The sequence below is a fragment of the Lactuca serriola genome, chromosome 7 (genome assembly GCF_051521515.1).
Source record: "Lactuca serriola cultivar US96UC23 chromosome 7, Lser_US96UC23_V15, whole genome shotgun sequence".
NCBI classification, from domain to species: Eukaryota; Viridiplantae; Streptophyta; class Magnoliopsida; order Asterales; family Asteraceae; genus Lactuca; species Lactuca serriola.
In genome coordinates, this window is record NC_136414.1 from 65282539 (window position 1) to 65300235 (window position 17697).

General features: G+C 33.3%; 1 protein-coding gene and 1 long non-coding RNA gene across 2 annotated transcripts; both read right to left on the bottom strand.

Annotated features, from left to right (window-relative positions):
- Positions 1–2292: 2292 nt before the first annotated feature.
- Positions 2293–5106, bottom strand: LOC145064047 (uncharacterized). The gene is made up of 5 exons (XM_079011575.1): positions 4353–5106; positions 4164–4250; positions 3853–4069; positions 3149–3682; positions 2293–3085 (listed from the first exon to the last, which is right to left on the bottom strand). Exons 1-5 carry the CDS (start codon positions 5104–5106, stop codon positions 2293–2295), a joined length of 2385 nt encoding a protein of 794 aa, XP_078867701.1.
- Positions 5107–9765: 4659 nt separating this feature from the next.
- LOC145062110 (uncharacterized) lies at positions 9766–13780 on the bottom strand. Its single transcript, XR_013687436.1, has 3 exons — positions 13568–13780; positions 13148–13435; positions 9766–9971 (listed from the first exon to the last, which is right to left on the bottom strand). It is a non-coding gene; the product is annotated as an uncharacterized LOC145062110 (long non-coding RNA).
- Positions 13781–17697: the final 3917 nt, after the last annotated feature.

Genomic DNA, 17697 nt, shown 5'->3' on the forward strand with positions numbered 1-17697 from the left:
AATCAGGAATGTATTCAGGTTGAGTGTTCTGTTGGCGATGGTATACAGGTTGAGTGTTGAGGGGTGCACGAAATGTGATCATTTGATTTACTTATAAGATTGTATACAGATTATAATTTTACCATTGTGTTTGAGTGTATCTTTGTATAAAGAGAAATTTGGAAGTAATCAGTGATGGTTGTATAACTATAACAGTTGGCATAATTTGTACTACATAATTCATTTTTGTATTTAGTATTAAGTATTAGTTTCATTATGTCATATAATGTGTGTATAGATTAAATTAAACTAGTGTGTGAACCCGTGGTGAACGGGTCATGTTATTGGCGGACGTGTGGTAGTAGTAATAGAACACTATTGGGTGTTGATGACGAAAATTGAAATGCGGACTTTGGACGAGAAATTGTCTGAAACGTACGTCAAACCGCAGAGTTGAGACATTATTCAAAATATAGATGGTGAATATTTATTGAGTTATATGGCGAAATTTTAATAGCCATAAAGTTTACTATTGTTAGTTGTGTTGGTTATGATAGATGTATATAGTTCAAGAAAAAAAAGTTACCCTTGCAAATTTTTAAAACGCGAAATAACTTTGTTTCTGACGTGAAATCTTGAATGGATTCAAAATTGAAGGATGTCGTAAAGGTATTGCTTTTGCAACGTAAAACAAACTTCTATTTTGTACAACATGAACAAAAATGGTTCAATAGATACCAACACTTCTCACACACACGACTATAAACATGAACAATAAACACACTAAAAACTATAAATTGAAAAGTAAATGTCATTAGATATCAAACAAATCTATAGAAATAATAAAAGATTACAAGTGTTTGGAATTTTTTTGTGTGAATATGATAGTTTTATTGAATATTTACGGATATTTGGCATGTGTTCCTTCGTCTGCTTCGCCGTGGTTTTTGAATTTCTCTCGTTTGGGACGTGGTTTTTTTGGTTCACAGACACCAAGAGCAAGAGGATGAAGAGGAGAGGTGAAGGAGGCTGCCCTAAAATGTGTTCTAACCCTAGAAGTATGCTTGTCCACTTTTTTGAGCCTTAAGGGTTCTATATATATAGTGAGGCTATTAGGGTTATCTAACAAGGAAACCATAATTTGGATGCTTAAGCCCTAAGCAACCCATGGACTCCTTTCCTTAAAGGCCTTGGACGATTTCTTATGCGTTTCCCCATAGAATTCGTTCACTCCTTAATATAAGGCAATCCATAGCCCAAATTGCAATTATCTTATAATTACAATTCCAGTCCCTTATGTTTAATTAATCTCTTTTAGTCACAAAATTAATTACCAATTAATTATTGACTAATATTAATTAAACAATATGATTTCTCCTTTAATATATTATTCTCATAATATATTAATAAATCATATTTAATCCTTTTTTCTCCATAATTCATCCTATCAAGTTGCTTTGGTGAAGGCAACCCAAAAGGACCATGCACCATCGGGTCAAGTACATACCAAAATAGTTATGGACTTAGACACTAATCCAACAGGTAATAATTGTGTAACAATCAAACGTGTTCCATTACAAAGACCTTCTCCTTTATTGATATTCCTCATTAGCATAAATGGGATATTAGCTTTCAAATTTAATGTATATGAAGGAATACCAAAAAAGTGAAGATTGTTTAAATAATCTTGGGGATATAAGGTATCTAATTCTAAGCTATCATGGGTTTGTGACTTAATAGAATCACAGCTATTGTATACCACCCCTTGACTATTAGTTTTTGATAGAATTAAAGCATTGACTTGATTAGCTGTTTCATTTTTTGGACAAATAATGGCTCTAATAGATAACTCTTCAGGTGATGGATTGGAAATTATATATTTGCCATATACAAAATGTATTTGATTCTAATCCTTTGTCTCCTGATTCGATAAGGAAACAATGAGGTATTTGTATAATGTTTGTGCTTTCTGGATCATTCTTGTCTGGAGTTCCGATATTTCCATTTCCAATATCGAGAAGCCATGAAGCAAACTGTGATATTCGATTAACATCCTTATTTGAATTGACCGGTTAGGATAAACGCATATTATGATGCAATTTGAATACCATAAAATGTGACCGTAGATAGGAATTAGGTAGAGTTAGGCTAATTATTTGTGATTTTCTACTTTTAGGCTGAATAGGAAGAGTTTGTCGAAAGTCACCTCCTAGGAGCATTGACATCCCACCAAAAAGATGGTTATCATCTTCAAGGACATCTTTTAGTGATTTATCAAGAAACTCAAAGCAACGACGATCACTCATTGGAGCTTCATCCCATACGATCATAGAAGTCCTCTTTAGGAGCTCTGCTAGCTGTGTTTTTTTTAATATTACATGAAGACTTGTCGGTAAAGTCAATTAGAATAACAAATCTAGAATAAGCAGTACGACCTGAAGGCAACAAAAGGGATGCAATGCCTGAGGCGGTAACAGCCAGTATAATCATTCCCTTAGATCTGAAATATGAAAGTATAGTTGTCCATAAAAAAGTTTTTTGTGTACCACTAGATCCATATACAAATAATAGCAGTTGATTTTTGTTTCGTTCAGCATCCACAACTCTTTCATAAATTGTAAGTTGATCCGTATTCAATTGTGATACCATGGATGTATTTTGAGAAATTAAGAGATTTGTATCATAATTAGTCTCTTCAAGAAGAAGACGATTTCTGAGAATGGAAAGAAGAGATGGAGATGGCATTGGCAATCCAAATTCAACAAGTGATTTGGAAGGTGTTGAAGCTAGTAATGTCTTTTGAATTTCGAGAAGTATTTGTTGTTCTAGTGTATCAACAAGTAGCATTACATTTGGATCTGTAGAATTGAAAGTGAATGTATGGGATATGTCATCGCCCATTTTAGGTTTTGCGGCTTCCCATAACAAAAGAGGGTTTCCTACTTCACAATACAAAAGTAGATGAAAGAATAGAGAACGAAGTTCAGATGAGGTTGCCCAAGACGATGCTTCTTCAAATGTTGTTAGCCACTCCTTATCGTCACCAGTTAACCCTAATGCTTCACATGCATCACGAAAATTTGAGTATGTGTTTTCACGAATGGTTCTAATGTCATAGAATGATTTACATCCTTTTTGATGTTATAGTAAAATCTGTAGATAGAAAAACTCCCCAGCTGTTGGATGTACATATGCAAGTCTGCCAATGGTATTATTTGTTGTGGTAGTCCTATGAATCCATCTCTTATCTTTGGTGTCCCAACTGTATTTAGAAGGGTAATCATTGTATGTCAAGTCAATTCCACGACCATCACGTTGATTATTGTGCAACCATTTCGTTAAAGTGGTAACACCAAAACCTAGGGTATCAATTAGAGAGCTTAATTGACTGTTTTCTTTGAAAATAGTAGGTTGCATCCCCTCCAAATGGACAACCAAGACTTGTATAGGTGGATCTCGTTCATGAATGGGGAAATTGAGGATGCGCCATGTTGCTTCGTGTGGACATATATACCGACCATCAAGAAACGACTTGATTTCATTTACAACGCCAGGTATGGTAGAGGAAGTAGTAGGAGTATTTGCCTCTGATGTTTGAAGAGTGAAACGAACGCGATCAACCCCCTTTGAAGTGTACTTAAATAAGTACTTAATCATCATATTCCAACCACAATATTCGACATTGATGTGAGCATCAAATTGACTACACAAACATTTATTGTATCGAACTACACAATTGTTATCAGTTCTAATCCCGCTTTGTAGGACATGATACGATCCATCACGTCTTTTATAATGCACGTAACCATTTTCATCAAAAGTTGTTAATGGGTTGAACGGTTTTGGGAATCCTTTCTTACATCTATCATCTACCATACAGGGGCACCAATATTCAGTGAACCAAAAGGACCATGTAGAATGCATGTAGTAACAGTCCTATATAGTGATGGTTTAAGTATGGGATCAGGAAGTTCAACGGTTATGTATTTATCATTATCTGCACCTTCTTGAATTTTATAGGGTGACGTTACCCATAATAATGTATGGCAATGTGGTAAACCCCATTTTTGGAATTCAATTGTGTAAAGATCTGTGAATAGAATATTTCATAATGATGTTATATAAGACATAAAGGAATAGAAGGCAATAAATAGGAAGAATGAAATAAGAGAACAAAAATTTACATGAAATAACATCTCCAAAACTTCTGTCCTCTTTAAGGAAGTTAATGAAAGCATGAACTTTGATTTTAAAGATGCGTGCAATGATATCTAGTTTGTTTTGAATATCATGTTAACCAATAGCATCCATGTATCTTCTATACTCAGGTTATTTAACATTGCAAGTGAAAGTGATGAAATAATGTGGCTTACCATGAACCTTGCATATGGCAAGAGCATCCTGATAGTGTTTATACATATACCTAGGTCCCCCAACGAAAGTTGCAGGTAGAAATACACGATTTCCAATGACATGACTGTCCGAATCACCTCTGGAAAAAGCATCGTAAACACCACTGATGTACTCTATACGCAATTGTTGCTGATGGTGTTCAATAAAGTCAAGCATAGATTGTTCAATGCAAGTATATGCATCCACTAAATACTGGTGGAAAAGACGGCGTGCTCGTAAAATAAGAGAGTAAGTGTGTCGATCATGAATTTGATAACTGCAATACATATTATTTGTTAAACTTCTGTCAGAGTTAATACGTAGATGCAAGCCAGGAGACCATCCTTCTTCACCGTACGGGAACAATAATGGATACTGCAAAGGCATGTAAGTTGCATGAAGCTTACTGACACGCCGAGGTGACCCAGACTTTGAATAGACAACAATGTCATAGGCAACCCCAGTAACATCATCACCACAAATAATACAACCTAAACTTCCACGGACCGGTGGCCCATATCTTCTGTCAGGTACAACACTAAATAAACGTACACCATATGAATCTAAATTCATTGACTGAGCTATTTCTTTCGCAGTCTTAAACTTACGAACATACTCATTATGTGTGTGTAACATATGACTTAAGGAATCTACAACATCTGCAGACAAAAGTACTTCCCCCTCACCATGAAAAGAATTAAGTCTATTAGCAACCTCATTTTCAGTATTACACATGTACAATTGGAGAAAACGGGGTTGATGAACGTCTTGAGGATAAAAAGATCCTATCCAATGGTAAATCTAACCACTAACCTTAAACACATATGGTGCACGACCATTGTTGATTGAGTCGTCTTTGTTTGAACCAAAAGACGTCATAGATAACATGGAATTATATGCTCTTATGTTATACATGAAGAGGGTGTTTGTTTTTTCCCTGCAGGTCTGCATGACCTCTTCTGTCTGCGAGGCGCAGACCACGCGCAGACATAATGGTTTGCAGTCCGTTTGTTTTTCTGAAGTGCGCAGACATAAAAACGTCTGCGCGAGGTCTTCACCACGCAGATATGAGATAGCCACTTCTAAAGTCTGCAATGCCTTTGCCCTAAAAAAAACACGCTTTTTTTGGATTCCGCCTCCATTCAGTCGTCCAACCTCCCAGGCTCACCCAAAAAAAACCTCGACGAATCCATCTTGCAGCGAACGCCGAACGTCATCGCCGATTGCAGCCCTCCTCTCCGATCAAAACCGCCGATCGCAGACCTCCTCTCCGATCCAGCGTCCTCCGATTGCAGTGTCGATTGCAGCAGCGAGCGAACAGCAAGGGTTTGTCACCTCCTCTCTGAAATAGCGAGCAATCGGGTCTGTCACCTCCTCTCTCTCTCTGTCAGTTTCAATTTCAATTCAACTTGTTTGATTCTTCAATTTCTTGTTTGATTCACATCCTTGTTCAATTTCTTGTTTGATTCACATCCTTGTTTCACAGAAAATCTTGGAGGTGTATAATCTATAATATATTCTTGCTAAAATTGAAAGCCAAATTCCCAGCAAATTGAAAATCTTATCTGTAAACAAATTGGATTTGTAAACAAATTGGATTTATATTTTTCTTTGATTGGAAGCCAATATACATAACTGTGAAGCAAAAGATAACATATTATCTTGTTGATTGTGATTGTTTATGTGTATATGATTTTTGATTGTGTATATGTATATGATAGTGTATATGTATATGATTGTTGATTGTGATTGTTTATGTGTATATGAGTTTTGATTGTGTGTGTGTGTGTATATATATATATATATATATATATATATATATATATATATATATATATATATATATATATATAATTATTGATTGTGTATATGTATATGATAGTGTATATGTATATGATTGTTGATTGTGTATATGTATATGATAGAAAGCATCAAAAAGAGTCATAAGTTTTGTTTATTTGATAGAAGTAAATTGGAAAACTCACTAGCTTTTTGAATGTATGTTGGTACTAATGATTTTGATTTATAAAGTTTTTTAGAAAACTTTGAATTAAAACACTCTAATTGAGGTTATTTATGATTGAATAAAAAGTTTCACATTATTATGATTGAAAATAAAACAAAATTACAAATTTGTCGTGAAAATAAAAAGTTTACTAAAACAAAATTTATTGAAATAATGTTGTGAAAATAAAACAAAATTACACATTATTATCATTGAAAATAAAACAAAATTACAAACTTACCCTTTCAATTCCCTAAATAGGTAGCCCTTTTCGATTTGTGGATGATATAATGCTGTGAAATAATATTTGTCTATGTTATATTGGTTATTAGAAATGGGAGAAAAACAACAATGGACCAATGAGCATTTAAAATGCTTATTGGATACTTGTATTGAAGAAGTAGAGAGTGTTGGTAGAAAAGGATTGAGTTTGCAGAAAGATTCATGGATAAGGCTTGGAAGAGTTCTTAAGGAGAAATTTGGGGTTGAGTTGACTCAAAAACAAATGAAAAACGCATATGACAATCTGAAAGCCAAATACACTGGATGGGTATATTTAAAAAACAAAATCGGTAATATATATAATTCTCAAACAAACACTTTTAATTTAACAGCCGAGGAGTGTGATGATTTTAAGAAGGTACATACACATTAATATACAATAATATATATATATATATATATATATATGTATATACATATATATATATATATATATATATATATATATATATATATATATAACATTTACGTTTGAAGTTGCCAAATATTCTTATACTATTTCTTGTTACATTTGGGTTTAGGGGCATCCGAAAGCTGCTTCTTTGAGAACAATTCCACTGCCTTTTCCAGATCTTTGTGCACGTCTTTTTGATGGAAATAGTGCTACTGGTAATTTTAGGAGTTACTTAATCCAATCATCATCAGTAGCTGGCGCATCCTTCTGTCGTGTTCCACCACTTCAGATCACTGCCACCCCTTTTGATGCAATGGATGATGATGGTGTTGACACTTCTCATCATGAGCCACCACCTTCTGCTGCTTCACCTTCTGCAGCTTCACCTTCTGCTGGTTCACCATATACTGCTACACCATCCGGTAACCCCAACAAAAGGGCTAAACCCTCAACTCCTGTAGCTCCTAGTGCCTCACCGTCTGCTTCTTCACCTGATGGAACTTCTGTTACTGCTGACGATTTAGCATTTGAAATGAAGAAAGCTCTACAAAGTTTGACTAAAGGGTATACAATTCCTCAGTGTTTAGAGAAGTTAGAGGTCCTTCAGTTAGGCCCTACAGATCCTTTACGCTTTGTCGCATATCATATTTTTGGAGGAACCATGAACATGAGAGAGATGTGGATGCATTTGCCCGATGTTCCCAAGATATTACGAGGGTGGCTTGAGATGACGGGTACCAGTTTAGGAGTTTTGAAGGATGGGAAGATTGTTCGATGATTTTCTAGTGTTGAAAGTATTTGTTATGTCTTTTTGCCCTTGTTGGAACTACTTTGTTAAATGTTTTTGCCTTTGTTGGAACTATTTTGTTAGGTCTTTTTGCCCTTGTTGGTACTTGAAATATGATTAATGGAATGTTTATTTGATACTTGAAATATGGTTTATGTAATGTTATTTTGGCTTGAAATATGATAAATGGAATGTTTATTTGATACTTGAAATATGGTTTATGTAATGTTTTTTAAAGTTCTACTTTGTTGATTTTAGGTTCATATGGATCACGATCAAAAGTTACTTCTCGTAATTCTAATGTACCTATACATCCGTTATTTTTGGAAGAGGGGTGTGAAACGATTGCGGGATAATGATTCGGAAATGACGGGACACGAATACACATTGGAGTTATTACACCGTAATCATTTACAATGTGTTGAAGTATTACGCATGTCTCGTGAATCTTTTGTACGACTATGTGCTCATTTTAGAGCAAATTACTCATTAAAGGACAGCAAACATGTATCAGTTGAGGAAAAGATGGCTATGTTTTTGATGATGATCGGACATAATCAACGTTACGTGATTATCAAGCGGAGATTTCAACACTCGAAGCAAACAATTCATAAATTTTTTTATGAAGTGTTGGAAAAAATGATGCTTTTCGCACAAGATGTTATAGTACCAACATCTTTTAATCCGAATCCAAACATTCCAGGACATAATAGGAGGCTACGAAGGGTTTTCAAAGGAGCCGTTGGTGCACTTGATGGCACTTTGATACATGTTGTTGTCCCTGCTAAGAAACAAGACTTATATAGAAGTAGGGGAAAGGGAGATTGCTACCAAAACGTATTGGCAATATGTGACTTCAATATGATTTTTACATTTGTTGTGACCGGGTGGGAAGGGGTAGCGCATGACTCTAGAATATTATCAGAAGCAGTAGCCGATCCACAAGCATCATTCCCGTTTCCACCACCAGGTAAATTTTTGTTTTTTTTTAATATTTTCATTTTAATTTGAAAATTGATTAGTGTTTTGCATTTTTTTCAGACAAATATTATCTTTGTGATGCCGCGTATGCACACACTCGAGGATTTATGGCCCCTTATCGTAATGTGAGGTATTGGCTTGGAGATTTTCGTCAAAGACGTGCATTGACCAATAAAGAAAAATTTAACCATGAACATGCAAAACTTCGGAATGTCATTGAGCGTGCTTTTGGTGTTTTGAAAGCACGATTCCCTATATTGAAGAGGATGGCACCATTCCCGTTTGTGACACAAAGAAACATTGCCATGGCATGCTTCGCGCTTCATAATTATATAAGGAAAGAAGGATTGAGTGATGAGTATTTCGCACGATACGATGAACCCAATGTCCCGTTTCGAAATAACAATGTGGCCATTGATGATGATGAAGACGGGATTCCAACACATGGTACTGCAGCAGACCGTGAATATATGACTCAGTTACGTGATGAAATTGCTGATCAGTTGATGCACAATATAGATTGAATTGTTTTAAATGAAATTGTTATTGTAAAACATTTTTTTTTATTGTATGACTAATTTAGTTGCATGAATTTTATTTTCAATGTTATAAGACTATTATTATTAAAATTTTGGTGTTGAAAAATCATTTTAAGTTTGTAAAATAATTTTATTTAAATTTCATTTTATTTCAGCAGCCTGCAGACGTTAAAAAACAAACAGTCTTCTTATTGCAGACTGCAGACGTTTGGTCCACCTCTTCTGCTGCAGAGGCTTGCAGATGTGGTCCACAGACTGCAGACATTTTGGCTTCAGAAAAACAAACAGCACCAAAGTGATCATCTTCGTAGATGTGCATAAGCACATCAGGCGGACGAAGAGGGTAGGGAAGAACTACATTACCCGAATTATAGCATTTCGTATATCATGGATGGTTGGCTCGGGATAAATACAATACTCTCTCATGATACCAAAAAAGGCCCCATAATACTCACATACGCAAGTACAATTTCCACAGTCATAATAAAAAGGCAATGCTGGTATCTCCTCTAAAAGTGAACTCCTGCGTGATCTACGTGAACGAAAGGTACTGTTGTATTGGAAGTAGAAGCCATATGTCGTCGTTTTGGGGGCATTTGAAGAAAACATTTACTGAAATGGAAATCCAAAAGTTATCGACCTTTAACATACTTTATATGTAATTGAAATGGAAAATTAGACTCTAATAAGGTATTTTTGAAACTAACTATTTTGATTAGTAACTAATTATTGGAGTATTTTTAACACAATTGAGAAGAGATTAATAGGCTCTTTAGATTGTATTAGATGATAGAATCTTTTGTAAAGATACAGGGTAGAGTTGAATATTAAAAGGCTATATAATTTTTTTTTACAATTCTATATTAACACTAATCCAATAGATTGCAAAGGCTCCATGTGTATTATTTAGAAGTCAAATTACATTTGCATACTATATAAACCAACGGCGTGAATAATTGACATAATTATATAACCATAAATAAGAGGAAAGTAACATCTATGTTGAGTAAAAAGTACGTTTCAATATTGCCATTGAGATATAGATAAGAAAATTAGCATTAGAACTCCTCAAATGTTAATCTAAAATTGTAAACAAATTTTTTTAGATAAAATATTTATATAACCGTTTAGTTTAGTGGAAGCAGTTATCATATATTTAATATTAGTGATAATTTAATGCATTTACCGTTTATAAACGATTGTAAACAATCCATAATTATAGGACCGTGGTTGACCACGGGTTCAACACTACTTATTTTTTTAGATACACTACTTATATAACCATTTAACATTACAAAATACGGTAAAGTGCATTATGTCGTTATGTGAAAATGCAATATAAAATCATAGAATATGATAATGATTTTTTCTTAGCTTTTATTAGGTAAAAGTTCAGATTAAAAAAGAAACTTACCTTTTACTAAATTTTTTTATTCATAAATTTACTATTGTGTGTGATTTATGTTGTAGCTAAATAGTTTTGAAAGGTATTGAAAACTTTGTGAAAGAAAAACTATTTTGTAAATTTTCCGTCTAGCATTACTAAATACGGTTAAGGGCATTATTGTCCTTTCGTGAAAATGTAATATATATATTTTTTCAAAATAAACTACTTGTAAACCCATTTAATGCTGAGACCTTAACATTTGAATTTGAAATTTTCTATTTTTTTATTATTATTATTATTATTATTATTATTATTATTATTATTATTATTATTAATTTTTGTTTTTTTCTCACCAATGATGAAATAGTGGATGATACAAATAACTCTTGTGATACTTTAATGCTTAACAATTTGAACCCTTATAAACTTCCAGTTGGTGTAAAACTATCAGGAGACATGAAAGATTGTCCCAAGGGCACAAGGGTCATTTACCAGACAATCCCAATGGGGTTTTATATAGTTTTTACAGATTTGATCGTTAAATAGTTCTTGGGTTTCCATGTTAATACTGTTACAAAATGGTCCCTGTGTCAATAATCTGTTTAATTTTTGCTCATTTTCTATGTTTTTTTTTGTTTTTTTTATCATATAATTAGTTGTAAAATCTAAAATTTATATTTTTGTTTTAGTTTGAAATTATATTATACCCTTTCACTTTTCACTGTAATATGGTTTTCAAGTATCTAACAATCTAGTTTTGAAACCTCCACCTTGATAATAAATGCAATTACTTACCTTTAAATTTAGAGGCAGATCATTTAGGTCAACAATTCACAATTTTGGTATAGGACTTCTATATCATTGTAAACAATAGCAATTGGTTCCAGTTTTAGACAAAACATGTTAAAAATTATAAACCACATGGACTGTTTTTGTAAATTAGTGTAAGGATTGAGAATTTGTGTTTAATTTGGAATAATGACTCCATGTATACAGTATACAGTATCCTGAACAGTGCTATTCATTGGATACCAATTCTGGCATTTTTTAAAGTTAAATGTCATTTTATTTAGTTTTTTTATTAGTATAATGCTATCATAGGTTTAGTTTGCAATTAGTTGTGGCATTTTTTTAAACTATAATGCCATTTTTTAAGTATAATGCTATTATGGGCTTAGTTTGCTACAAGTCCTGACATTTTTTAAAGTATAATGCCATTCTTTTAGTTTTTTTTAGTATAATGCTTTTTCAGGGCTTAGTTTGCTACAAGTTTTGAAATTTTTTACAATACAATGCCATTCTTATTAGCTCTTTAAATTCTAACTGCATACAATCTCTTGAATCTGTTATAAAAAAGATTTCAGGTTAAATAGTAGAAAAAACATTCATGCTGTATGGTTTTACAATTTAGATTTAGATTGAATGAACTTGGAAAAGGTTTTGAAAATTTTGTGATAGAAAAGCTATAAAGGGTAATTTTCTCATAATTGTCATTTTAGAATATGCATGCTAAACATTAGTTTTAATTCGTCTAAAATATAAAATTACATTATTTTAACTTGATTGTTAAGACGCATGTATGATTTTAGAATTTAGTTTTACATTGAATGAACTTGTTAAAGGTTTTGAAAATTTTGTGATAGAAAAGCTATAAAGGGTAATTTTGTCATTATTTATGTTTAGTTTTTGTTAGGAAATAATAAAAAAAAAAAACGAAAAAAAGGGTAAGTGGCATTACTATATGGTTTTAGAATTTAGTAGCAGATTCAATGAACTTGGAAGGAGATGATCATTTACTTTTTTGTTTTGAATAATGGTTATGGTTACTACAGAATCTAATGAGAGTTACCTCTTTATGAGTTTTTTTCATAAATTTAATTATATGTTTGCTTATTTTTAGCTAAATAGTTTTGAAAGGTTTTGAAAATTTGTGATAGAAAAGCTATAAAGGGTAATTTTGTCATTATTACTTTATATGGTTTCACATCTACACTAAGCAAGCAAATTTTTAGAAAGGAAGCGGAATCTTGCGGACGAATCAGTTGAAGGATGTTAATTCCTTGAGATTCTACAATGATGATATTTTGATCAAGGTAATATTAAAGATAGATAAGTTTCTAATTTCTTTTTTGCATTATTCCCATAGACTAATTTATTTCTTGCTTTTGATCACTTGCCATCAGAAGGTGAAAGAATTGTATACATTGAAAGATACACAGGTTCTTATGTCATGGAGGTCAATCACGGAAAATCAGATAATATCATGGTCTTCACAGAAAGGGTTCTTAAAATAGCAAAGATATTTGGTAAGAAGTATGGCTTAGGATAAGAGTGAGATATTTGTTTAAGAAAAACAGAACCAAGATCAATTATACAGAAATTTTAAATCAATTAGACATACCGAATTGTGAACAATAACATAGAACATGCGTTTGGTGGTCGATGTTTGGTGGTGGTAATTGACGGCAGATGTTGTTGGTGACAGAAACCGGATCGTGATTTTTGGACGGGATGTTGATACTCAAATCCAAAAAGTCGAAAACATCACTCAAAAACAAAGAAGGATTAGAAAAAGGAGCAATTGGACCAAAATCATAAGGAAATTGAAAGAATCAACCACTCACCGAAATTGCTCACATGTTTCGTGGCGGTAATTGACGGCAGACTTGTTGGTGACAAAAATCAAAGCCTGATTCGTTGGACGGGAATCGTCGATTGTCAAACCCAAACAGTCAAAGACGTCAATCAATAACACAGAAGGATTGGAAACAGTTGCGATTCAACAAAATTCATACGGTAATTGAAAGAACCAACAGCATACCCAAATTCCTTAGACTACAGGGTTGCGGGCATTTAGTGGAGGCAATAGAGCAGTAGGAGGTTGTCACTGAGGAATCGATTTCCTTTCTTGTTGGATGAGATCGTAATCCTCTGTTTTCGGATGAGATTCGATGGGAGAAGCAAACGATCACAGTCTCGAATTCCGTTATTTTTGGATGAGACGATCACAAGGATGTAGGATTTTACAATCTGATATTCCGTCTTGAGACGTTATATATTTATAAGGACGAAATTGTATTTTTATACAAAGTCATGTGGTAGAAGTCTAAAACTTGAAATTTTAACTGTTTATAGACGTGTTAGGATATAATATATGTATATAATATGTATTTGCATATAAATTTATTGATTGGTATATTTTTTCCAATAGATTTAATGTATATTCCTTTTCTTAATAATATTGTATGTATACGCAATATTTATGAATTCACCTAACAAAGATTTAATATGTATGATTGTGAGATATACGAAGGATTCGAGATTTGTATAAAATTAGTGTTCAATTTTTCGTATATTTTAGGAATTGTTGTATAGAAAATAATATATGACATACATAAATATTTATTTATTTAGTGTTGTATAAAAATTATATAACATATGCGCATTTTGTTTACATAACTAATTTGAATCTTTTAAAGTCGTATAGGACCCCAAAAATATATACATTTACAGTGGTCTTGCCATTATACAACCTATAAGTATTTTTCACAATAATAACCACAATGTATTTTAAATATATTTATTTATCGTGATGTATGTCTTGATTCTCGTGTCCAATACTGGACGTTGCGAAAATTTTCTGATAGTGTCGATCGATAGATTTTTATTCTAGGATTCTACAAACCCGAACGGATAAATTTTTCGAGTTGTTGAACTCCAGGAATTTGCGTTTAAAGTTTCGCGATTAATAAATATGAAAACGTCTAATTTTTCAACTTTTATAAATATTTTTACTAAAAATATTTCAAATATGAAATTAAATATTTAGCTATAGCTTGAGTCCAAATATGCTTTCAGAGTTTCCCTTTGAGGTGTGCATGTCCTTCAACGAATAGAAACAGTTTTAGCGATTTTAAGAAAATAAGTATTATAATGGTCTTGGATTCTTAAAACGGTTGTATCTTTTGCATATGAACTCCGTTTGCGACATTCTATATATTTTCGGGGTCAGGGAAGCACATACTACGAGGCTAGAGTGTTTGTTTTTCTCAAAATAGCTTATTACGAAATTTTAGTTTTTCAGACGAACTCCTACGATTGTCGTTTGATTTGTTTGCCAGATTACATATTTGGAAGTAAGATATCATCTGGTATCTTATAATACTTGAAATAACTCATTTATTTTACATTAGATTTACTAAAAATCAATAATTTTGAGGGTCAACACAAGGTTGGTGAGTGTTACAGGTTTTCGTTACAGGTTTTCTGCTAACAACAGTAATACTTCCAAAAAGTCAAAAAAGTATTTTCTTTATAAGTATACCATATTTAAATAAGCTTTGAAAAATCCAAACAATGTCTTGTCATAAGTAATTTCATGCTTAAAACGATTTTTAAACGAACCAAGTTTAAAAGTTGTGGTAAGAGAGAGAGAGAGAGAGATAGAGATTCGAGTTAATGTTTATAGTGAGTCCTATAATCGAGCTATGTGACTTGAATATACCTGACTACAACGCTTCAATGGACGTTGCAGTAAAAATTGTAGACACCTATCACCCGCTTCGACTGATCAGTTGAGGGTTGTACCTAACAACCGTAGGTGGGGATGTCAGCCCCGTATACATCTATACATATGTATCTCGCTCCGAAGATTAACGATTATAGTGGTTTGGGTATGCTAAATGTTTAACTCAGCTAATGAATAACGTAGCGTCTCAGTAAAAATTCATCAACTAAAAAGTTTGTGAATAACTCTCAGCCTAACTTACTTGTGGGTAAGTTCTCGGCATAATGAATATCATTGTATAAAGTTTATAAAAGCCGAGTATGTTTGACATATATGTAAAAGTGTAGTGTGCTCGCTTTTACAAAAATATATGTTTCAAATTAATGAACATATGTACATGTACAAACTTTAAGCATATAACCATATAAATATACATGAGTAATAATAGCTTCAATCATTGAAATACTACAAAGTGTTATAACGTGCTTGTCATAATATACAATGTCACATAAAAATCATATATTTTTGTATTATATAACATTTGTCATATGGACTAGTTATTTCACGATAAAAATTTCATAATATATATACGAAAAGTTTATGTCAGTTATTTGTAACAACACGTTAAATTTTTAAATAACATTTTTATAAACTAAATTTATTTTATTTTCGCATAAAGGATAATATATTTGTATATACAAAATATATAAGCAAGTGTAGGGGCTTTTTGGTTAATTAATTTAATGAAATAAGACTGATTTGGTAAAGAATTTACCAAATGAGGGTTATTTTAAACAAATGAATTTAAAGTTTGGGGATTGGACTTGTTTTACAAGATATTTGTCAAATGGGGGTAACTTTTGAGTAATTTAAATTTAAGTTCGCTTTGACCTTTGTCTGAGTCAAAATCGAATACCCGTTTCTTTTTGAAGCTCCATGATCGATCCAGGCTCCATTTAAAAGGATTAGGGCTTTTAGCTTCCTGTCGTCATCAATTGCTTGATCAAAAAGAACCGTGAACGAAATCGGATAGGACGACGACGATTTGAAAGGAACGCGACGACAGACGATGGAAACACAAAATCAGGTGAGGGGTCCGATGGTTGCCGGTCAATCGTAGGTGGAGGGTGAGATAGGCCGATCCCCGTTCACCTTGTGGTTTGATCGTTGTCATTTGTTTGATCGGGCATCTGAAGCAAAGGAGATACGAATGCCATAGCAGTGAATGAAGACGGGAGATGAGGCTCAATTGATAGGTTTGCAAATCCGAGATGGTCTCCGACTCCGAAGTTCGATTAGGCCGAAGAAGGGGACGCGAGGGAGCAGTGGGGTTGCGTTCTTCCTCCTCCGGTAGTAGGGTGCGAAGGGGAGGGTCTGACGAGGGTTCCAATGGTCAGAATACAAACAACAGCAGTAGGCGAGCTTGAAGAACGAAGGGGGAAGCATCGAGGCTTCGGTGGTGATTTTCTCCGGTTGATAGGAGGTGAGTGGATCGGAGATCGCACTATCGTTCGATGTGGATGGTTCATCTGTCGAGCAAGGGAAAGTAAAAACGGAAGTAGATGGGCTCGGCTGTGGTAATCGCCGAGCAAGATGGGGAGGGACAGCCTCCCTCCCGCGACTGCAGGTAATGAATGGGGTGCTTCAGCAGTCCCGGTTCTTTCTTTCCCCCCCTTTTTTTTTTGATTGTTTAGACAGAAATCGTTAGGTTGTTTGGTTGGGTCGTTTAACAAGGAATGAATAAATGGGGTCTTCGGTGGTTGAAGATAATTGGATGGTTTTTTTTTTTTTTGGTGTGTGTTGGGTTTGATTCATTTGTTTGTCTTGATAGAAATCAGTGGATAAACCTTGGGGTTTGGTTTTGGTGTTTGGCTGAAAATCAAAGCAAATGAAAAACATTAACAAAGATCTTCGGGGTGTTTTGATTTTTGGCAGGGGAAATGAAGAAGAATCAAGAATGTATTCAGGTTGAGTGTTCTATTGGCGATGGTATTCAGGTTGAGTGTTGAGGGGTGCACGAAATGTGTTCAGCTGTGAAGTGCAAGATATATTTTTTCGTTTATCATTTGATTTACTTATAAGATTGTATACAGATTGTAATTTTACCATTGTGTTTGAGTGTATCTTTGTATAAAGAGAAATTTGGAAGTAATCAGTGATGGTTGTGTAACTATAACAGTTGGCATAATCTGTACTACAGATTAAATTAAATATTTAGTATTATGTATTTGTTTCATTATGTAATATAATGTGTGTATAGATTAAATTAAATATGTATTTGTATATAAATTTATTCATTGGTATATTTTTCCAATAGATTTAATGTATATTCCTTTTTTTTTTTTAATAATATTGTATGTATACACAATATTTATGCATTCTCCTAAGAAAGATTTAATATGTATGTTTGTGAGATATACGAAGGATTCGAGATTTGTATAAAA